At 40.2% G+C, this 24,849-nt stretch overlaps 1 protein-coding gene across 1 annotated transcript in view; it reads left to right on the top strand.

The window, feature by feature from the left end:
• Positions 1 to 2,192: 2,192 nt before the first annotated feature.
• Positions 2,193 to 24,849, top strand: part of CARD11 (caspase recruitment domain family, member 11) — a 47,734-nt gene continuing 25,077 nt past the window's right edge. The window contains exon 1 of the mRNA XM_009320032.1: positions 2,193 to 2,461. Within this exon, the coding sequence (XP_009318307.1) occupies positions 2,449 to 2,461 (13 nt within the window). The 5' untranslated portion in view covers positions 2,193 to 2,448. The remainder of the gene's footprint in view (positions 2,462 to 24,849) is intronic.

The following is a 24,849-nucleotide window of genomic DNA, read 5'->3' as shown; positions in this document are numbered from 1 at the left end:
GCTTGGCTCAGAAATAACTTATATCGGTTTTGATGGAATAATTGTAGGCCACAATTCATATAGCTATATTTCATGGTTTTTCTCCAAAGTATCCCTGGCTTTCTCCCAGTCAGAAACTGCAGAACCTCACCCATGCAGTTGTCACAGGGATAGATTTTTGGCTGCTCAAAGCAGGAAGCTTTCTTGCACCTTGTCACATGCAGCTTGCAAGTTTGTTCAAAGGTGAATTTTGGTAAAGTTGCACAAGAATATAAGTAGCACATAACAGTATAGTCCTCACTGGAAAAAAAACGATAGGGGTGTAGCATGTTCTGCTGTTGCTCAGTGGGAGAGAGAAATTCCTGCCTTCCTTAATATTTGAGCTCTTGATTTAGAGAACTGGAATCCTGTCCAATATCGTCCTTATGGCTAAACTTGGGCCCTCGCCAGCCCAGGTACAGGTGCAAATGTGAAATTACAGGAATGATAAAGGAGAATTAGAGCAGAGCTGCCCCACACGTTTTGCTGGAATATATTCTGCTCCCTCATCATTTTCATGGGGTTCAGGTCTTCAGTTTGGTAAGAACACTTTTGAGTGTTATTGTAACGACACTTTCAGCCATATATTTTCTCCCTTACATTTCTTCTTTTCACTTTATCATCTGACTTCCTCCATTCTGTTGTCTTTGACGCTGCTCTATCCTTTGACGCTGCTCTATCCTTTGATAGTTTTTCCACTGTACTTTTATACTTACTTTCCATTCGTTGTATTTTCCTTTATTCTCTAACAACTATTTTTGCCTTTCTCATTCTCTCACTCCATTACTATCATCATGCTTTTTCCCTTCCCACATTCCTAAATTACCTATCATTGGTCACCTATGCTTATTATTCCTAGTGTTTCTGCTTTTCTTTCTGTTAGTTTCTCTCATGAGATAAAAACATACCCATGCGCATATACACATAGTTGCTTTCTTCTAGCCACAGTCTCCCTCGCATACCCTCACTCCTATTACCCACATGTGATTCTTCCTTCAAGGGGTCTTTACCCCGATTCTCCCATGTTCAGGGCCTATTGCTGACTCCAGTGAGGCTTCATCTGTGCATCTACCCAGTGCAAAGGGTAAAGCCTAGGGAGCTACTGGGAGTAGAGCAGTATCTGCGCCTTGTTTTCCCCCTGGAGGTCGAATAGGCAATAGCAGATCGAGAACCAGCACAACATCGTGCAAGTGATTCGGGCTGAGGATCCCTGTGCAAGATGGCAGCAGCACTGAAGGACCTTTCTAGCGATGGTGGTGCCTCCTGGTCCAGCAGGACTGGGAGAACAGTAGGGGAAAGGACTGACTGACTTTGCTCTCGTTGGCTTGCCTGTGGAGGGAGGCTCTTAGTTGCAGCCTAGCAGGTAAATGTCCTCGGTGAGACCCAGCAATGGTTGGATTTGCATGTGTGACCTTAAGCCTGGAGTCCAGCATTAAAGCAATACAAGGTACTGCAGCTTCTTTATGTCAGCAGACACTCCCTTTGGAAAATACATTGTTTAAAGTATCATTCAACTGTAAAATAATCTAATGCTTGCTTAAAGTAAAGCTTGTTGACTACCTTTTTAGCAAAAGTAGCTATTAATAAAATAGATGCTTTCTTGAAAAGCCTTTGTAACCTTGGGAAAACCCAGAACTCCTTCTGCCTGGAACTGTTGTTTTTGAAACTCTGTTTTGTTCAGTCCAGTCCTTTCTTTCTTTTTTCTTTCCTGCTTGCTTTCTAGCCTGTGGAGGGCTTTCTTTTTTCTTTCCTGCTTGCTTTCTAGCCAGCATGTGCACGGAGAAGCAAGGGCTGCTGCTTTGTGGTCAGAGAGGCACAGCACCAGTAAGGCTGGCATTCAGCATGTCCCCTTTTGCCTGAGGGAAACATGCACTAAAAGTCTGGAGAACTAGAAGTGAGGCCGTGGAGACAGCCTACGTTTTCTGTCTGAGCCAGTCGTTTGTGCTGCTGCCGACTCTGCCCACTGTTGTTCCTGGGGAAGGGGCAAAAGTGCCTCTTTATTTGCTTACAGTGGTACTTCAGGGCTCTGCTGTCACCTGCATGCAGAGTCATTTGCAAACAGGCTGTAGCGCTGGGGAGCAGAAATGTGTTTTTTTTAAACCCTAAGCAGATTTATAGTCTGGTTTCCTGTCAGATCTTTGCATTTTCCTTCTCCGCCCCTCCCAGCCTCTGACACACTTTTTCTTACTTTGTGTCGCTCTTTGCTCATTCTGACACCAGTGCACTTGCTTCCTTCATTCCTGATTCTCCCTAAACTTTTGGCACTTTAGGGGCCAGGGGGTGTTTTGCTCCTTGTGTTTCCTTTACTTTTCAACAGCTGCAGAGCACAAACAACCTCCCCAAGACTCCTGGAGAGACACTGACAATTGCATGGAGGCGACATAGAGAGTTTCAGCCTGCAGCAGCTGCAGCAAGACAGCCCGGTCACTCATGAGCACCCAAGGTAAGGAAAGCAGCTGTCAGGTCAGCTCCACTTCACTGCTGGCTGGGACAGCACTTGACTCGAATCACTACAAGTTCCACTTTCAGCTTTCACCTTTTTTGTGTTCATTTTCAAGAGTATGTTTCTTTGAAAATGATTGCATTTGTGCCTTCATTGCCCTCAACAGGTCTCGTACTTTGCATGCACCGATACTTGGAGCTCAGGGCTCAGAGGTAAACAGGCTGTAGCTGGAGGTGCAAACGTGTTCTTAAAGAAGGTGTGCACTGGGAAGGAGAGTTGAAGCAGAGATCTAGAGAGGGGACATGAAAGGACTGATCATCAGCACTAGTCTCCAGGGAATTTCTGGTTCTATCCATAGTGTGTTGTGGCCTAGGCTTTTCTTTAAATCACTTCACTGGGGGGTTATGCTTTCTGTTAACTAATAAGATCTTTCTTCTTTGTTTTTTTAATCTTTTAATTTGTTCTTCTCACTTCTTTTATTCTTTTTGCAACCCTAATGTATCTTTAACTATCTTTTTCACCATCTTTTTATGTCTGTTTTTCACCAAGCATATTTTCTGTGTGACAAATGTTCCCCTTGTTCGTTCCTTTCCTTCCCTCCGCCTTCTCTTTCTTGCCTGTGCAATAGACTGTACATCCTCCCCCATGTTCTTAATCTTTCTCTCCTTCCCCTCTGTCAGTTCCTTCTGTCTTGTGTTCCCCTTTCCCATTGCTCCTCTAGCTTCTTATACGCACTCCTACTTCCTGCTCCGTCTGCTTTCTCATGTACACAGCATACATTGCTGCCCTGCAAAGTTCATTTTGCACACACAGTGGTGTTGCCTCTCCACTGGATTGTCCTTGCACACACATGCTGCTTTCCTGTCTGCCCCTTTCACGTACCTATGCAGGATTTGCATATTTACAGTTTTGGGGATGCATCCCCAAATACAAGACTTATACTTGCACAGCTTCCTTCCAATTCTCAGACTCATATTTAGTCATTCACAACGAATAACCACTGTCATCCTGTCTCTGTTTCTTTCTGTCTCACAGAATTTTCTAACACCTATAACACACCATAGCTTCCTCTCCACTCACAAACACAGCCTGCCCTGACTTTGTGTATTCTATCCCTCCTCTTTCTATCATCCCACTCCTTCCTAAGTCCTTACCACAACTCTCCACCAGGTTTCTCTATCTGTTTTTTATCTTGATGTTGCATTCATATTGGGAGGAACTACTGATGCAGATGGCCTTACTCTGTGCTGTCTTAGTATGCCCGCTGCGTACCTGTAGTGGAACTGGAGGAAGTATTGCAGTCTCTCAGCTCCTCTTTCCTTTGCAGAATATGCAGGCAGCAGCAGAGCAAGAGCTTAGTGATGGGACTGAAAAGTAGATGAAAAAATGGGAGAGCACAATCCAAAATGTCTTTGGCAAACTGTAAAAATAGTTCTAGTTGATCATAAGCCTTTTTACTAAAATTAATAAAGTTTTAAACTTCCTGCCCCACAGCAGACCTTCTGGTCTGACACTGGCGTAGTTTTTGTCCTGTTCATTCCTATGGGATTTCACATCTCAGAGGGAGAGGTTCTCAACTCTAATGCTGTAGTGGGAGTAACTTTGCTCCTAGGATCTGGAAACAGCTCATTTCTTTTATACCAGATATATTGGTGAGTCACCAAGATCAGGCATGGCTAAAAACTGCATCCAAGGACAATATCTGGTATTATTCCTTGTTTAAGTTTGTAAGCTTTGAACCAGATACGACAAATAAGTACATTTCTTTGATGAAGCCTTTTAGCCTCACCTTCTTAAGGAGGACTATTGAGACTGAAGATTTATTTCTAGGGATGTTCTGATGTGGGCTTTTGGGGACTGAATAAGGATCACTTATTAAACTCGGCTGAATTAATAAGAGAATTATTATGTGGGAGAATTCTCTTAGTGATCTGTCCTGCTCTCTCAAATTGTCCATCTCCTTATGAGTGAAAGGAGCTTAAATTTTATGTTTGCAATTATAATATATCTTTTCTGATTCAGAGCTAGCAAACTGTGGCCTTCGAGCTGTGAGCATTCTCTTCTGAATACAGAAGCAGGTACATTAAAATATCTTTGTCTTTTGGATCTTTGAGAAGTCCACAAGCCTAGAACAATAAAATGAGAGATGTTCATTTTATACATACAGGTCTACTATGACTCTTTCTTACTCTGTTACAACTCATCTTGTGATGTGAAAAGTACTTGTGTTCCTTTTAGTCATTCTGCAAAACTTGTATGATGATTCTGTGCTTTGTTTTTTCAGTATTCTGTGCCCCCATTACTGGTTCTTTTTGTAAGACCTTGATGTCTCCCAGAAATAAATTGGCTGAGGCAACATCTTTTCTTTCTCTCTCTCTCCCTCCCTCCTCTTTCTTTTTCATCGTGGTACTGTGCTGTAGGTTGAGTTAAAAACGGGCATTGGCAAAGTTGGGTTGCGACAGTGGCAAGGGGACCTGGAGCCAGAAATTTGTGTGTGTGTCTAGTTTCTTGAGCCATGTGTCTGGCAGAGGAGAAATTTCAGCTGGAAAGAGCCTTGAAACTTTCCATCCTACCCAGCAAATTGCTATATTGAGAGGGCCAACCCCAGAACAGAAATTCAAAACCACATGTTTGACTCCCTGTTCTTATGCGAATAGTTACTTCCAGTTAGATTTAACTCCGAATTAAGAGAAAAATAAACTTTCAACATGGGTGAAAACAGAACCATCTGACTGCATGTATCTGTTAAAATTAAAGGCAATTTGAACCTTCTCTAGAAGGATGCATCCCAAATAACTGGGATATGCTGAAGAAATCTGAAAGCGACATAGTAAATTACCTTGGTTTATATACTTGTTGCTTGGTGAATTTTTTGATCAGATATATGGAATGATTGCTCACAGAGGATGAAATTTATAGAGATCCTTATTTCTCCCAATATTATGCCTATATTATTGAGAGAGAACAAGCTACCCACTTTTTAGCAGGTGCCTCAACTCTCTCTTTAATATTGAAACGCATGTTTCATGAAATACGAATGTTTCGCTTAGATGTGGTCATTAAGGTTGTGTAACTGATGGTGGAATTTGGCCTATGGCAGCTTTCTTTGTAAGTAGCCTCCATAGTGATCTAAACTTAAAAGAACAAAGAATATAGGACCAGGTCTTGTGACTTTCAGCCTGGAGGGTAAAACCATAAACCTCACCAAGTTTAGTCAAGTTTTGCCACGGATATCAGCGAGAAATTATTTTTGTCTTGGCTGTTTTGTTACTGCTGTCTGTAGGATTTGCATTCTCAGAACACTGTCCGCTTTGCTGAGAATACAGTATCTGCAGTGAATCTGCAATTCCTTTTTCAGAACAAATGATGGGGTTTTCTCAGGTGTACAAGTAGTAAGATGCTCCACCTCCTCCCTTCCCCCGAACTCTCTCTTAAGTGCTGCCTTCACCCTCTAGTCTGGGTCAGTTATTTAATGGCAATGAACATTTTCAGGAAGGTAACCTTTCTGCTTGTGATTTGTTCAAGGACTCTGGAATTATAATGGTTGCTGTCAAATGTATATAATTGGTCTCTGTGGCACACATCCAACAAGTGATAAAAGCTTCTTTCTCTCTACTTCTATAGTCAGTATTCTCTCCCTATAGTACCCTCTCACTTCTGTTTCTCTCAGGCAAGGGGAGAATACAGTGCCAGTCTGTTTAAAGTGCAATTTGACAAAACGGCAGATCTGCCATATACCCCATCAAGGTGTGTCCCAGCTGTGGGCAGTGGATTACTCCTTGGCTGGAGGTTTTCACGCTGACTTTAGTTAAACATAAAGGTCTTTTCTGCACTTTGATTTTGAACACCTCTCTTCCTTCATAATCTTCTGCCAAATATTTGGGCTCTAGGAATGGTGATAGTTTGTGAGTACCATGGATGCACATGCTTAATGATCTACAGGGGGTGCATTTAACATTTTACCAGCAGGTAAGGCCGTTGTACTTTTTTATACAAAAGGCAAACACACAGGGGGTTTTTTCACAGCTCACAAAATTACATTACTAATAGCACCAAAAGTTGGCAACGTGTTGTGCATTGTCTGCTATCACTGCTGAACATGTAGTGGAGAGAATATTCTTGTTATGTTAGTCCCGCAAAACCTATTTTATCTTCAGTGCTGGATGGGACATTACTTTCTAATGCTGTCTACTCCAGTGAATCTGTTTAGCAGCTCAAGAGGAAAGAGAAATTTGTCAAATCTCACTGGAAATCTATCAGAAATGTCAAATGAAATGCTATAACATTCTAGTTTTGTAAAAAGAATAAATGTATATACAGCTGTTTATGTGATATTATTTGTAGTAATTGTTGCCTCAGTGAATTTGTCTGTGTACAGTAACATTGTGTAGTATTAACGGATATGTTTGTTCTGGTCCCTGAGGCCAGTTTGGCCTTACACAAAGATACTTGTTATTTGCCCAAGTCTGATAGTCTGCCGTTTTTTGTAGTTCAGGGGAGGAATACAGCTTTATTGTAACCAATGAAAGGATTCCCACTGGCCTCCTGGGCGCTGGTTGTTTTTTGGCAAATTTTCCTCAGGTTGTAACTGAAGTGCTGAAGAGTAAATTTAACATAGGGTTTCTGTGGAAAATGGGATAAGGATTTTTTTCCATTTGAATGCAGAAAAAGCTGTATGCTAGCAGTACGTATATGGTTATCATTAGCAGTTAATGGATTGTTTCCACTTCATTTTTTACAGCTCTATATGTGTATAAACATTTCTAATCTAGCTGTGCCCAGACTTGAAATCAGTATGAGTATGCTTAATAGGTTGTTACACACTTTTAATATATTTGAGCACAGAAGTAAGTTCCTCCAGGGTTTGAACACCAATAAAGAAACCTTTCAAATGTTTCCCTCTGTGAATTCTGAATCCTGAGCAAACTGGGAAAACACCCAAAAGTTGCTTCAACTCTTTTTCTAAAGATTACGCCAAATACACTTCATTTCCAAACTACAGTGCAACTGGTGATTGAATCTTTTCTCCTTGATCATGAACTGAAAGATTATTACATTTCTAAGATCATTTGAAGGCTTTTGGCTTTTAACATCTCAATTAAAATACCAGTGACATTTACCATTCACTGACCAAACTGGTCTGTTGCATGAAGTCTGTGTTTAAAAGAATGTTTCCTCCCTCGTTGCAATTTTGCATGGATCCTCTCCAAAGTCTACTGGTGCATCCCAGTCTTTCACAAGAACAAGTCACAGTGTCTATCCAGCAGCTGCTGCCTCCATCTCTTTCTTGACTTTTTCTGAATCATAGAATCATTTAGGTTGGAAAAGGCCCTTAACCTAAGTTAACCTGACACTACCAAGTCCAACACTAAACCATGTCCCTGAGCACCACGTCAAGGTAGTTGCCATTCCATATGGTTTTAGTAGTTTATAATGACATAGTTAGATCATCAAACTCATTTCACTAATGACTTGCACTGGCTGAAAATATAAAATTCCATAAACTTTTTCCACATTCTTTACTATTGCTGAGCTGATTTTCTCCTGCTAATACATTGCTAGTCTTCCTGCACAGTTCCTGCCAAAACCAGTCAGAATAAATCTCAATATTTAATTGTTTAAGAAGATTTTCGGTGTGTTTCATCCTTCCAGTAACATATTCCTGTATTTCCAGTTACATATTTTTCAGGAAGACCCAAGACTAACATGTTTTATTGTAGAAGGTTTAATTTCCTTCTGTCTTTTATGCTCTCACTTTTGGAATTTATGCCAAGAAAGATATCAATGCTAATAACACAAACTTTTGTGTTAGGACAGAAAAGAATGTGTTTTTCTTCTGCTTTAGTTGATAGAAAAAAGTGAAGGAGTATTACATTTCCTGTAAGGCTGGAAACACTGAATCAGGTTTTTTTTTAATCTGCAAGTCCGTGGCCTGAAGGAAAAATGATACTTGGGCATTTTCATATGGAGTGTTACAATACAGAATGGTGTTTCTGTGACTTGCCCATATCCATAGTGAGAGCAGGATCCGGGCAGTTTTGCTGGATTAAATGCTATTGACAGCAACACCTTCACTGAATCACTGAGCGGCTAGGGCTGCACACCTGGGAGAGCAATGTCTGGCTCGATAGTTACCTTAGAAGCCATGTGAGAATACGGTATTAGGAAGGACTGAACTTTTTCACCTGCAACGAACAATTGGAAAATGCTAGGTCTGAGACAGAAATGGTCAGAATTTGAATGCCACTTTGAAGGCTGTGAACTTAATGACAAGCTCCTGATACATTGTAGCACTTTCTGCAATGCAGAAAAATGCAAACTCATTGCAATTGCATCATTATATGATAATAGTGCATAAATCCAAAGCTATTTGAGCAGGATAGTATTAGAAATATTGGATGCAAACCTATTAAATAGCTAATGCCATCAGCACAGATCTAAGTACAGTCTCTGCACAAAGGGACTGGAACAGTAAAGATAATTTGAACATTCAACTACTGTGAGGAAAGAACCTGAGAAAAGGCAGAGGGTAGTTTGTTACTGTTATTTTGGTCCTCACAGGACATCCCAGGTCCTCTCTACCTTCAGTCTGACCTGTTTGTCTGACTTGCCTCGCTAGTCTTAATATGTCCTTTCCTCTTCCTCTCTGGTTCTGATTACCATCCCATATACGGTAGTTTCATCAGGTGAGTGAAGATAACTAACAAACTCCTCTCTATACAGCATGCTTTAGAACTGAGGGTATCTGCCACCTCTGGTTTGTGACTGATCCTAAGGGAAATGAAGCGATGCATCAAGCACAGCAAATGAAAAAAAAAAAAAATCAGAGGGAAGGCAGAGATAGGCCATTTTGCTTTAGCAAGGTTTCTAGACCTCACTGACAACGTCATATTTTCATTTGATGGATTCTTCCACTTCTTTTCCATTCTCTTGTGGAGAAAGCTTAACGCATACAGCTGGCTGTAGGTAACAAACTTCGCTCTATACAGCATGCTTTAGAACTGAGGGTATCTGCCACCTCTGGTTTGTGACTGATCCTAAGGGAAATGAAGCGATGCATCAAGCACAGCAAATGAAAAAAAAAAAAAAATCAGAGGGAAGGCAGAGATAGGCCATTTTGCTTTAGCAAGGTTTCTAGACCTCACTGACAACGTCATATTTTCATTTGATGGATTCTTCCACTTCTTTTCCATTCTCTTGTGGAGAAAGCTTAACGCATACAGCTGGCTGTAGGAGGACAAGTTGTTGTGCTGTGTTTCAGACAACGTGGTCCAATATTCTTCCTCTGGTCCTGCATGTAGAGCTGCTGTAAAGAGTCAGATCAGAGCATCAGACTCCGTGGGCTGTGCAATGCCACATCCTGGCATTCTGTATTACGCTCTACATGTCTAGAAGTGGGTTACTTCCCATCTTCCTCCTCCCCTCACATGGAGGCAGTGAACTCTAGTCTCGGACCAGAAATTTGTTCTGCCGTGAATTTGGCCTTACACAAGCCCAAGAGGAGATGTGCAGCTGTCTGCTGCCCAAACCAGCAATCCTTATTTCCTCCAGAGAAAAACATAGTGAACTGAGTAAACGCCTTCTGATGGTTGGATGTGGTTTATGAGCCACCAGCTGGACCATTCTGTCCTGAAAAGGAACGGCAACATTTTTGGCTAAGTGCTAAAAGTTTGCATGTAAGAACCCAAAAGAATATGGTTATTGCTTTAAACTTGCTTTATGCTTTATAAATATGCTTTACCAGAATTATCCATTTCAGATCCTCAAACTGTGGAGTGAGAAAGTTTAATTCTTTTTTTTCCTTGCTAGGGTGAGTGACATCATAAATATTAGAAAGAAACATAAAAAGTTATCCCGGAAATTTGAACTGGGATAAGTCTGATTTACAGAGACTGACATCACCACTCCAGTGGAGATACCAGGGACTGTCAGTATCAGTTGTTTGAAGAAAGCTGGTAGTCCTCACTCAGCTCACCTCAACTCTACCATTCACCTCATCACCACAACTGCTAATAAAATGTCCAGTGTTTCCCAAGTCAATCTTGACGATAACATCTCTGCGTTGTGGCTGTTTGCTATTCCAAGTGAGTGATAGTGTAACAGCAATATAAAATTGCCCTGATATATATGAAGTTGGGCAAAGTAAAAATTAGTAGCAACTTTTGATATTTTTGGCCTTGCATTTTGAGTAAACATTATCAAGGAGAGCAAGAGGCAGAATTCTAGTTTTAACAGCCATTGTTTGTTTCTTTTTACTTTTTTGAGGTCAGATTTCAAATCACTACAATTAAAGCGTTGCCAAATTTTATTTTAAAACTTTGCTGAATTTTATTTTTCTAATAAGACTTCTATTTCCTAGTGATTCAAAAATTGTTGAATTTGTGGAACAGTACTAGGAAGTATTGCCTGAATGTCGCAGTATCTCTGCTCTTCATTCAGATTCATTGCAACTGCTGACTCATTGAGTTACGTGCGACAGCATTCCACAGATGCCTGAACAGCTTCAGCCTCTGAGACTGTGGTTATGCACCTAGCAGCAACCCTGCTGAAGAGCTGGCTTTGGCCACTTGTTGCTGCTTTTGCACTACCTTTTGTGCCCTGTTGGCACAAGCATTTACAGAGTAATGTGGTGAGCTGGGTGAAGAAACTGATCCAGCTGAAACTTAACCATTCAAAATATCACTTTTTTCCGCTGGACCACCGCCCCCCATTGAGAAGCTGGGATGGGCAGCCAGGATTAGGCTAAGGACACGTCTTACAATTTCTAAAAGTTGTTAAATTCCAAAAGTTGTCAGAATTGAATCCTTAATCTCATATCTGTTAATGAGAACATAGGCTCCTGTGTATTTTTGTCACTTTTGAAAACAGGACATAGGTAAATCGGGCTCTTTTTGCCATTTTTACCATTATTTTTTATATATTAAATACATTTTAAAAGACAAAGAACATGAATACTAGAAACGTGAAATACCAGTCTTCCTTCTCACAGCTTCCTCACTACAGAGCAGGCAGGGATACCAGGACAGAAAGGGCTAATTCTAGGGGAGAGAAATGCTCAGGATGTCAAAATAAGGTATACGATTCTCCTGTATTTTTACTTTCTCAGAGCCAACGTTTTTCCTGCTGTATGCAAGGAGGAAAGTGAAGACAGAGTCTAGAAAATGAACTGTTCCTAAAGAGGCTTCTTGCTGCTTTTCATCAGAATGCAGACTGTCGCTTCTACTAGGAGGCTTTCAGATGAGAGATGGAGGGAGATGCCCTAGGTATAGCAGGACAGCTGATCATCAGAACCCGTAGACTGTGCCCTTGGTTTTGGCAGTGTGGATACATGAGTATCATTTCCCCACTCTGTCTGCTGATCCTTACCACTGGTATGAAAATACTGCTGTACTCATTGGCGGCTGCCCTGAAAACTGAACAGTACTTTTAAAGCATTATGAGATCGTCAAGAGAAAATTAGTCTGACAGCATCCAAGAAAGCTTCACTGTCCCCAGATTGCTCCTACCTTACTGCATAGAACATTGCTTGATGTATAACTTCTGCTTTCTATTACTGATAATAAAGGAGATCTGGTTTTGTCACGTTGACAAGCAGTAAGCTTTTATAATGCTGTGACCACGTTCTTGGAAGTTTCCAGCTTTCAAGTCACATCAGGGAGTGCACAAGAATTAAAAAGTTGCCCACCCATAAGTAACCAGTACCAGCACTAATAAAGCCCTTTTTACCCTAGAGAATGTTGTCATTGAGAGCAGCCAAGGGGCATGCCCACACAGAGTTACTCCAAAAGCTTTTCTAGCAATCCAGGAATTATTAATAATTACTCGCTCTCAGGACAGGTCCTGTAAACACCTCCTCCCACACTAACTTGCTATGAACAATTTCAGTGTGAGTATAAGGAGAAAGTACAGTTTTGTGGTTACTGTAGTTCACCAGCCCTTTCAGAGCTCTCCCACGGTACTTGCCCACTTCTCACTGAGTCCTCTCTTCTGCGATGTTCTATATTTTGTGCTCCCTCACCGAGGCACCTTGTGGAGCAACAGTAGAAGAACGCCCATCCCTGCCTTCACCTCAGGTAACCATCCATGTTGCTGTGCGGGGAAATGTACTGATGTAACCCTCTCACACAGGCATGGCTGGGCAAAGACAGATCAAGAGCTCCTGTCCTCTTGAGCACCGGAGAGAAGATGGTAGAGGTAGCTCACAGTAGACAGAATTTCACCCAGTAATGCCAACATCAGTGCTGATGTCAGCCTAGGGCACACCTTCTAGGAATGCTAATAATGAAAAGGCTGGACATATTTCCTATTTTAAAGAGGCTTTTTAAATTCTCCATATACTTCCTTTAAAAAAATTCCTTTAATCTTTCTGATGTTTGCAGTACCCTGGAGAATAATATGAGTTCTTTTCTCAGTTGATGAGTGTATTGCTTTTACAGGATTTGAAACACTGACCTGGGTAGCTTATGATGAAATAGGATTTTGAATTCAGATCCAACTTGCTCTATCTTGCTTCCATTTCTAATCCAGAGTGAACCTTATCTGCTGTTGTTTTGTAATTCACATGATGCTATATCATGCTGGAGTAATTACTGCCATAGAAGATAGAAGGGCCTTGCCATCGAAGAAGGAGACCTGTGAACACAGCACATAATTCTTAAAAAATCTGAAACCTGAGTGGAGGAAAGCAGGAGTTAAACTGGCTCCTGCATAGCAGTTGTTTTGTTTTACGCTTGACGTTCCATCCCTGTGCCTAATTGCTCAGTCTCGTCTTCTGTGGTGACTTTGTTAGCAATGAGATGCTAATTAAATTTCATATTTACGATTAGAGAATAAAATCATTGGACCTTTTTTAAATAGATTTTTATGAGTTTTGGCTCAGTTAGCTGAGTCAGCAGTATAGATTCTGCAAGGCTGAACTTACCGGCTTTGAAAAAAAAGATAAATAGAGCAAATAATGATGGAAGGAGAGTCTAATCTAAAACCTCATATAGTTTCTACACTGTATTAATTTTTGAGCATAAGAAAAATAATTTTGTTTTTGTTCCTCATAGAAAGAAATATTGTTAGTCATGTAGAAAGAATCCTTCTTTTATTATGTCTCAGAGGGTTCAAAGCTTAAAATTTCATCTAATTCTTCAAATCTCAATTGTAGTTGGAGACAATATGCTGAAAAGAGATTGATGCATCAGCAGTGTTTACCATCACCTGTTAGCTAGCAAAATGGACCTGTTGGAGCGAGTCCAGAGGAGGGCCACGAAGATGATCAGAAGGCTGGAGCACCTCTCCTGTGAAGACAGGCTGAGAGAGTTGGAGTTGTTCAGCCTGGAGAAGAGAAGGCTCTGGGGAGACCTTACAGCAGCCTTCCAGTACCCGAAGGGGGCCTACAGGAAAGCTGGAGAGGGACTTTTTACAAGGGCATGTAGCGATAGGACAAGGGGTAATGGTTTTAAACTGAAAGAGCATAGATTTAGATTAGATACAAGGAAGAAATTCTTCACTATGAGGGTGGTGAGGCACTGAAACAGGTTGCCCAGAGAAGTTGTGGATGCCCCATTCCTGGAAGTGTTCAAGGCCAGGTTGGATGGGGCTTTGAGCAACCTGGTCCAGTGGAAGGTGTCCCTGCCCATGGCAGGGGGGTTGGAACGAGGTGATCTTTAAGGTCCCTTCCAACCCAAACCATTCTATGATTCTATGAAAACGTTTATTTCCTGGATTCAGAAGGGTTAGAATTAACACAGGTAAGCACTGACACACAGCGTCTGCCCTCTTCGCGGTGGAATGTCTGCTACTGGAGAGTTTATACAATACTAGAGAATCAGAACTACTTAAATACTGCTGCCAGACAGATTTATAGGTGCTATATAGAGCAGTTTCCTATTCATGTAAAAATTAGCACCTCACGAAGCTTTAAAGGCCCATTTTTCAAATGCGTAGCATTTGAAGAATGCTCCAGTTGAGAACAGATTTTTGAAAGAGCTCAGCTTCAATTTAAGCGTGTAAGAAAGACCTGATTTTTAAAAGCGCTTAACACTCAGCAGCTCTGTGATTCATAAGGCTATCTTACCCCTCACTCTGAGGCAAGTCTTGCAAAAATCTGGCCATTTATTTTGATGCCTAAACGCCACCTACACTCTTTGAAAATCTGACCCTAATTACGAGTTGTGCCCTTGAGTAGGAATGAGAAATAGGGGAAATCAATCCTCGTGCATGGGAGCCATTTGCTAGTGCTCATATTACATGTAACCTTACTTCATACACAAATACAATACTGCATTTAAAACAAATGTTTTTCTGCACATTCTGCAAATGCCTTTGTTATTAGCTTGTGATACTTTATGCTATGAGGTCCAGTTAATGCGGATAGCACATAAGGAATTGTTATGCTTCAGGGTGTAAGTTAGGAGAATAAAACAAAACTTCCACTGACTTTTAGTTGGTTGTGATGCCTTACCACCCTTTGTACTGCTATACATCTTCTCCTAAAGATCAGGATTTGGGTGAATATAATCCTGCAAATCTTGCTTTTGTAACATTGTTTGTAGATGCTGTTTCAGCAGCAGCTGCCCGTGCTTAAAGACTGGGATGCTCACAGATGGAGCGTAGTTCTGGCATCACTTTACAGTTGCTATTTTCACAAATGTTTATTTCCACAGTCAGCAGAGAATTCAATAAAATTCTCATACTTCTTCTTATGTTGACTCATGCTCAAGAACCACACTCAGGTGAAGACGGATGGTCAGATTTCTTGCTATTTTAGTACTTTGCTTCTTTGGTCTTTTAAAAAAATACACGTTAACCATGAACTGAACTGGCCAGAGTTTCCTGATGAGAACAGAGTTTAGTCTCTTCCAATGGTTAGTTAATTCTTCTGGGATAAGTTTTCTACATGGATGCTTTACAGCATTTTATTCTATATCATCAAGGCAACGGACTTCATTATGAAGAAAGCAACAGAAGATACTTAATTCCTCCTTGCAATGCTTTGAAGGTAGGAAATGTAGAATCGCCAAGTGTTTGGTATTATCTCTTCCCCAAGACAGCAAGACAAGGTCATAGAGAGGTTACTGCTTACAGAAATAAAGTACAGCCCCATGAAGTAAAGAATCAGACAATTTTTGCTTTAAATTGCTACAGAAGTGACTTAAAGGAGCCCTCCTGCAGGATGGAAAGTGAATTGTCTCTCTGTTTTCCAGAGGTTGCTTTCCTGCTCTTAATTGCAGGCCTTACAGTGAGGCTTCTTTGGTGACATAGAATTGTTAATGAACCCCAGCTGTAGTATCTGCAGGAAAGGAGGACCTGTTTGAGGTACTTACTCCTCAGGTTTCTCCTGCTCCATTCAGAGCACACAGCTCTCTGTGGCTATGAGAACACTTCCTCTAAGACTTTCCTCTGCAATGGTGTCATATTTGAAAGTTACCCACAACCTCTGTTCAGAAGAAAAGGGAAGTAAGGCAGCCCCCAGCACCTTTCTATCTACTATATATAGACAGTAAGTTTGAGAGAGAGGATGGTGGGTGTATGTTTCCGGAGCTATGCGACACAGTCCTGTGACACTGGTACAAGAAGAGAGAGGATGCAGAGTAAGAAGAAGAGGAGGTGACCAGAAAGCATAAGTGGGAAAAATCTATTCATAAAACAAGTACAACCATTTCCATGTGAAAGGAGAATTCTAATTTCTAGCAGTAAAATAGCGAGCTCCTTTTGATTTCCTGGTGAGGTTTTGTCCTACCTAGGCCAGGCTGCTTGTGATCTATTGTATGCTTTTTCTTGTCAAATGGCATCCAGCTGTCTTCTGTGGGTTTTGTGCTCTGCTGGCTGAAACGTTCACGCAGCTTTAAGCAAGCTTACAAGGATAGAGGATTTTGTCAATGAGCAGAACATCGATGACTATGGCAGTCTGCGACTAGGAGTGAAGCTTCCTTCTTCTAGTGACTTTGAGGTGGAAAGACTACAGGTATTTGTTATGTGAGGCATGTATGTCATTCTTCAAGCTGCAGTCAAGCCAGCCTGTGCAAGGCAGCAGTCTGTTCTTTAAACTTAGGGTCTATTTTAAAGTAATAGTTACAAAGAGATCACAGATGGAGTAAGGTATAGATATCAGTTCTATCTACATGAAGTTTCACATTTACATAAAATGAACAAAATGTATATGTGAATCGCAACAGTCATCACCCTTAGGAGACTGGACAGTGTTTGATCCAACAGAATATATTGTTAGCAATTAAGAGCTATACACGAATGGATAAGACTTCACAGAGCTAGGTAGGGAGCTATTATACCCTTGCATAGTGCATTTAAGATATTTAACTGAATCATATTCTCATCACAATCAATGCATGCTGCTGTTATAATGCAGTAAACAGTTTGCATGTGGCTTATTTTTCATGTGTTTGGAGTAGTATTGTTTGTGAAGGTTGATCTTTATACGAGGGTTATGAGAGTTGGCTTCTTATTTGTTCATTCTTTGTATTTTGTGTATTTTGACTAACTGTAGGATTCTTAATACAGGGTTCTGTCTTATTTTCCTGTCATGTTATAAAGCCTGCTATATGAAATATTATTTTCAAACTTTCTTGGGCCGTGGTGAATTACAGTGAGATTATCTGACAGTATTCAAGGTTGGAGTGTAACCTTTTCTGTTGTCAGAATGGCCTACGCATTTACTGTCAGTTGTTGCTGAATTTGGAGATTGTTAAACTAGAGTGCAGTCTTCCCATCTAATGTGTTCCGCATTATCCTTTGACTGTCTGGGGATGAGAGTATCACCTACAAGGAATCGTTATCTGACTGCATGGAAGATTTCTTCTTTTAATTTTTTTGTTATTTTTTCAAACCCATGTAACATAAGAGTTTGTGGAAAGTGTAAATTTTTAAAATAAACAGACTAAATAGCAGTTTTGTATGGCAGAGCTACACTTCCTTCTCTTTTCCTGTTTTATGTGACTCATTGTATTAATAGAATTGAAGTGTTAGTAACACCAATGAGAATCAGGCTATCTGTGCAAGGGTTATGCGAGTTTCATATGTGTGTGTCAGCTAATGAATCTTTGTCCTTACCAGGTTCTTACATAGCTCAGTCTATGCAAACCCCTTATGAACACTGGCTCTCTGTACCGAAGAATGTGCTGGGTTTTGTAATGTGAGAGCACATTTAGTGGGACCTAACCTAGGAACATCAAATCCATTTGCATGTTTGGGCAACTTGAATTTTTAATTTAAGATGACTCCTAATCACACAGTACTATACGCTTGCCCCCAGTTGAGCCTCCTCCTCCTCCTAAGCTAGTGAGAATCTCATTGTCAATTGTAAAAACAGAGTGAGTCAGTCTCAAGAAAAAATTAACCTAGGACCTAGTAATGGCTTCTGAAGCATTTGTTGGACCAGCACTCTCATGAGCCCTCGGCAGCCTGAGGATGACAGCTTCTTTTTTAGATCTTGGCTTTTAGCACACATTAGTTGGAGGGAAATGCTCATGTCAGTAGCTAATGCTACACTCAAGAAAAAAAGGCCAGATAGATGAACGTGTTTGTACAACGTTAGCACAGTGATTTCTGTTGTCCTCCTCATCATCATGCATAACAGGATGGGGGATGTGTAGATTAAAGCATTTATTAAATGTCAGCCTTTCAGCTCTCCACTGCTACTTTGCAAATCCTTTAACATCGATGCACTAAATTCCTGTGGTAAATTATTTATTTAAATTATTGTGCCATTATCCTGATTTGCATGCTCAGAACTAACACTAATTTCTAATGTGTCAAGATCTGTGGCAGGGCCTTCCCTATTTATCCCTTCATTTGATGTACACTCCATATTCCTTCCCTTTGCCTTTACTAAGGCCTTTCCTGTTATCATCTCTACCTCACTTCTGTTCCTCACTTTCATTCTGTTGAGTTCCCCTTTCTCTAACTTTCTTTTTCTTTTCTTGTTCCCTTTTTATATCTCCTTTTCCCTTGTCCTCACCATTATTCATCCCCAAATCTCGTCTTTCTCTCTCCTCTTCAGTTTTTTTTCTCCATCTCTCATTGCTCACCTCATTTCTCATTTACTTTCACATATATTATCATTTAATAATGGTAGTACTAACAGTGTCTGAAATCTGGTATCAGCTTCTTAAACAATATGGGAGAGCAGAATAATATCCATCTAATCACCAGTGTAGTCATTGCCATCTGAAGGGACAAACCTCTCCCCATTGACCCTGGAGGGAACCTAAGCAACTAGTCGCGACAAGAAAGCAATCTTTAGAGGGCGTTCGAAGGAGGAAGTATAAAATGGTGGAATGAAGTTTTGAACAGACTATTTTCCATTCGCTAGAGAGGAACTAGATTTCTAAGTTAAACTAGACGCCTAATTCAAATTGGTGAGATTAATCCACCCTCTAAATTTGCTCCTCTATCAGTAGCGCTTAGACGGTATGTTACTGAGGGAGCTTGAAGCATCTTCACTGTATGTAGAAAATAGTGACACATAGAAAAATGACAGAGTTGTCATCGTTTAAGCTATTTGTAGAGCAGGATTTTTCCATTTTCTTTGTTTATTATTGGTAATATATGTTCTACAACCAAAACTGATTGGATGTTGCATGTTCAAGATAGCACAATCTGCTGTCGGTTTGCTATTGAGACAAAATTAGTCATTTCCTTCCTGTGTGATAGGATGATAAGAGCTCTGAAGTTCTAAAGCTGGCAGACTTGAGGAAGACTTAGACTTCAGATATTCTCACCAGACGGAGGGCAAAATGAGAAAGCATAGATCTCAGCCTTTTATGAAACAGAGATCATTACAGGATCCTAATACATATTACTGCACGAATTAATGTCTTTTGCAACAATATTTCCTCAGGCAAAACAACATTCTTCATGTGTAAATACTTTTTTCCTCCAGAAAGTGGTAGGGTTTTTATAGAATTTCATATACAATTTCAAAAGCAGACAAAAGCTAAATGTAACAAGTGTGGAATTCAATGCAAGGATTGTTCAGCTCTTAAGCATTATCATCCTGCAAAACTGAAAAACTTGTGTATCTTTGTTGCATACAGTGTTTTCTAGTTTAGGTGTAACCATTGGGTGTACTGACTAACAATACTAATAATTGATCAGTGCTTTATGTGTGCATTACCCTTTCTTTTTTTCTGAGATGGAGTTTTATGTGGATCTGCTCTTAGGAGAGTAAATAAAGGCAAAGGAGAGATAATTAAAGAGAGTTCCTTTCTATTAATTGTTCTGGCCCTCTTCTGTTAGGACAGGAATAGTGATTAGAGACAAATCTCTGATTTATTCTATTGCTTTCTTTTTTTTTCATAGAGCAGAGATACTGAATAAGAGTAACGTGATAGAATTCTTCATTTCTTTTTCTCTTGCTTGGTTGTTGTTGAGCTAATAGTTATGAAAATGAGGGGAATTTTCTTTCCCTCTTCTGCTTGTAGAAGCAAGATGAATATGCCTCCAGAGCCCTTTGAACCAGTTAGCGAGTTTGTTTTGGTTATCTCTGTCTCTCTTCTGTTCAGAAAATGAGAGTAGTATTTATGACTATGGCTATCATCTGGCTTCACTGAAGATCTAGCTTTACCTCGCTGAAGCTTTGCAAGTCTACTACAGTTTTGGGGTTTTTTTGGTAGGTTGTGTGTAACAGGAAGATTGACTCAATGGAATTGAACAGAATACATTTGTGCTAAAATAATCCTGTTTCGTGTTTAAAGCTTCCTGCTCTTCTATTACTTTGGTAGCTCTTATTCTATATTTTTCTTTCATATTTTGTTGAAACTGTGGCATTCAGTAAGCTGGTTGAATCTTTTATATAAAGAGGGGGTTCTGATATGTACAGAATGGTTCTTTCCATATACCGCCACTGTGACCTAAAACAGAAATACAGCCCAGTCCATTCAACAGTGCTGCTGGCTTCAGAAAGTATTCTAAGGCCTGCAAAATCTGAAGTAATAAAACTGCACTAATAATAAATATTTTTCTAGGGCCTTCCCATCTCGGTGGTTCCACGTGCTTTGCGGTCACTAATTAATGAGTCCTACCTTGTCATAAAAATACTTCTTACCAGCCTTGTTTTCAGGTGGGGATACTGAGGTAGAAAGAATGAATATAAAGTGCAAATTCCTAAAGGCAGATGAAGACACTGTCTCCTCTCCTTTGGGAGTCCAGATTTAGGCACCTGTATGGAAAAAAATTTGCAAGTATAGGTAGGCAAATTTAGTCTTCTTAATCAATGTTTAAGCCTTTTAAAAGTGGTGTTCAGTACCATAGAACATCCAGCAGCGCAGCCAACATAATTGGAAACTGCTGGTATTCAGCATCTCAGAAAGCCAGGAGTGCGACCAGAGCTCTCCTGTCCTTAAGCGAAGGAATATAATTTCCTTATCACGCTTTAAACTCTGACTTTCCTCTAAAATTAAAAATAGCTCTAAATCCCTTTGTGGTTTTGTGGTTCTCTGATATTGCAAATCTGCACATACCCATACAAGCAGCTTTTGAGAAAATCACCCTGTTGTTATACTTTTTCATGTGAGGTGCTGTACAAACTTGAGAGAGAAAGAGTATTGCCCCATGAAAACTAGAGATATGCATAGAAAAAGGATGTAATGCAATACCCTCAAAATGTTGAGGATGATTATATACACAGTTTTAAAGTGCTATTTTCATCTTTATTTTTGCTTTAAAGTGTGATAATTTATGGGTAATCCCTTCCTGGTTTATATACACATATTTAGTATTTAACATAAACTTCTGTACTTATTAACTTACAATTCGCACAAACATTTTGTCTTGTGGTTTCTTTTTAAATACTGCCAGTCTGTGAACATCTGTGACAAATGCAGAAGTCCAAAACATTAAAATAGATCACCCCTTCCAAAAGAAACTTCCTCCTGCTTCTCAGTATCAGGACAATACCCTTTCTTCATGTTTCACAAAGGAGATACCAAGAAAGCAGAAAACCTAGCAGAAGCCCGCATTTGCAGTCTGTTACATGGCAATTTCTCGGTACCGACAGGCTGACAAGAATTCAGAGCAAGGGGATGCAAATAATTAAACAGCTGAAGGGTTAATTTCGGCGCCATCATGAAATTAATCACAAAAAATGAAGCTTTAGATGTGATCTGATGATGAGCACTTTATAGAACCCCTGGTTCTGAAGCCTGCAGGCTTTATTCCCTTGATCAGCGGAGGGTGTCACTGACATATGACAGTGTGGAGTCTGAGTGAGAACAGGGAACAGCTTTAACTGCAAGGTGATTTGTTCAGTTGAAAAATACAACAAAAAAATAGCAAACACATAGAAGGACTCATTTGTGTATAACAGCCAAGAGAAGGATAGCCCCTGAGAGAGAAAAGGAGATGAGGGGAGTAGAGTGTTTCTTGTAATGTAAAAAGGGATTCTCTCTTTTATTTGTCTGCATCTACGGAGATCCTTGAAATAGATGGGACTAGCTGAGATTATTACTGGATTAAGAGCTCCTGCGGTTAAAAGCTATGTTGTATACTAACTACTGAAAGGAGCAGCAGGAGAGCAATTTCTTAACTGCTGTGGCGATTCTTATTTCTTTTTGGTTAATGTCTGTGACTTCACACCTGTGATTTGTAATGGATGCCATAGTATTTCTATGACGTATCACAATTTCTGAACGTGTTAGGTTACAACCCAAGAGGTGCTGGAATCAGAAACTAGATAATGGTAATAAAGATCAGACTAAATATGTGATTACACATTTGAAAACTTTTTAAATCTCTCATTTTTAATTTTATAAGTGAAAACAACTTTTCTGCAATATCATCAAGGAAGAAAGGACAGAAACAGGGAATAAGGTCTTTTAAATGCCTAGAAAATGCATGTGCTGCTGAAAATCTTTTTAAAATTAAAGCCACTAATACAATACCTTTATGGGTTTCCCACTGAGTTTCAGTTGGCACATCTGTTTTTTGACTAGCACACCAAAATTTCAACCTATCTCAAGCATTTTACTTGCTAGTCAACATTATTATTAAATACTAAATCAAAGAAATATGTGCTCACTAAGAAGGGTGCTGTACTAATATCAGCTGTCCATTGCTATTGTCTCTGGAATAGCTCCACAAGACAATGGAGTTACTTGAGGGTTATACTCTTAGACCGGTCTGGCCGATGAAACGCAACAGGGGCAACACCTCAAGCTCTAGGAAAGAGAGAAGTGCAACCCGTCATGCAGCAGCAATCCCCAAGAGGTGGTGAACAGCACAGCGAGTTAGGAGAGAGCTTAGCCGTGCTTCTGGTAGGGCGTTTCCAAGGTGGAAATGTGAAGAAGAAAGCAAAAGGAAGATTCTGAAATTCCTACATGGCAGTGAGGGACCACTCCACTAAATGCTGTTTCTAAGGGCTTGCTCCTGATAATAGACTGTGTTTAACAGGAGTTTGCTACCAGAAATCGCCTTTTAAAATTCTTAGCTGCTCATGCAATATACTTATTACTTTCCCATTAAATATTATATCCCCAAAATAACAGTATGGATGTATTATGCCCATACACGAGGGACTATTTGATAAAGGTATTTTTAATGTCAGGTGAAAAAAAACGTATTCACGTTGAGAATTACACTGATGCGTGAACTCTTCTTTGAATCCTTTAATGGAGAAATCCCTTACTAATGTCCTGAGGGAACTGCTGACAGTGTGTAATAATTTCTGGCTCAGTGCAGCAGATTACAAGATATCTTGCATTTTATGAAATTCAGGCAAGTGCTTCTTTTGCACTCTGAGGTCCATCTGTGAGCTTCCTGGTACGCTCCCCAAAATTAAAGGGCCTGCAACCCACCTTTTTTTAGATGCAGTAGATAGCTGTGGCTGTAAGATGACTAAGGTACTGTGTGACCTTCTGCTTTACTGCCTTCTACTCCCAAAAGTTTAGCTTCTCCAATTATGTAGTGTTTGTTAAATTCACCTTTGAAGTGAAATACAGTTATTTCCAGAATAAGTGGAAATTATTATTGGTGCAGAGTGAGGTTCATGAGAATGTATGTGTACTTCAGATGAAGCTATTTCACCTTTAGCATTCCTCCCCCTGCTACCTACTTTATATAGCTTTTTCTGTTGTTTTACCTTTATACTGTTCATTACTGCAGTGTCACCTTTACCACACGTAAATACCGGCATTCGGTAAGAATTTCATCCAGCTTGTGAAGGAGTTCATAAGACCAGAGAGATTTTCCCATAACTACAGCCATGCCCCCATGGTTCTGGATCCCGTTGAGCCGACCCGGTCTTCCTTGCCCTCTGAGGACTGTTGTCTCTCCCGGCCCATTTAATAGCAGTCACTGGAGTAATGAAATCTACATGCAGGCAGCAGAGCAAATGCTAAATAAGTGGCTCCTAAGATGTGAAACTATGAAGAAAAGAACTCTGGGAGAGCTACTGGAGTGCAGGAGAAGATCAAAACCCCTGGCAATACTCCCCTAACCTGTCCATAGCATGAGGAACCCATCCAAATTTTTTCTCAAAGAGATATTGAACCCCAGCCTAGGATTTTGGACAATTTGGGAAGGCCTTTGAAAGCATCAAGGAAAGAACACGCATTTTTGTAGGACTAGTCTGTATTTCATTATGATAGAACACTGACAAACACATTATTTAGCAGATTATCACTTTTGTTTTTAGTTTTCCAAATGAGGAGTTATTAGCCCCTGGCTATACAGATTAATAGCTGGTTTTGCCTGGTGATGTTCAGTGTAACACAGGCTGCTTTTGCAGTTCCTAAAGTTGGAAGCTGAGGAAATTATACACAATGGTCCAAGAAAAACAACATGTTGCTTTTGAGGTCTTTAGTTACTGGTTACCAGCAAAATCTCATAAAGCACAGCTCTCATCTCATATGACCTAAGAACTGCACATTCTTCTTATACCATGGTCTCTGATGGGGTGAAATAACTCTTGAAACAGAAACTTATCTTCCTTGTGCCACCTGGATCACAAGACCTTGAGAAAGCTAGGATGCAAAAATAAGACTTGTTTCAAAGGTTAACATTTATTACAAAATTAAGAAGGAAAGATTTTTACAAGTTTCTTTACGCTTACCTTTAGCACAAGTTTTCTCACCTCGTTGTTGCCTGCCTTGTAACCTTCTCTAATGAGGTGGTTGCAAATTAGGAGTTGGCAGGAAATTGCTTAGCAAGCACTCAGGAATCATGTGATAATATTTGCATGAGTCAAGACCGTTTTCAGATTTCAGTGAGACAATGCTCATACTTACCTACTCATGCGGAGAAAGGCAAGGTCTGAACTCACAGGTACTTGCATTCATGCCCACACATCAATCAATCTATACACAGCCGCAGAAGGCAGGCATACGTAACTGCTTGCTTATGAGTTAACTATTCTTGTGGTCCAGTCATTTACATGTGTTGGCTCA

Source organism: Pygoscelis adeliae, unplaced genomic scaffold (genome assembly GCF_000699105.1).
Source record: "Pygoscelis adeliae isolate BGI_AS28 unplaced genomic scaffold, ASM69910v1 Scaffold242, whole genome shotgun sequence".
NCBI classification, from domain to species: Eukaryota; Metazoa; Chordata; class Aves; order Sphenisciformes; family Spheniscidae; genus Pygoscelis; species Pygoscelis adeliae.
Note: the sequence above shows the minus strand (reverse complement) of the source record. Positions and strands in the feature narration are given on the sequence as shown.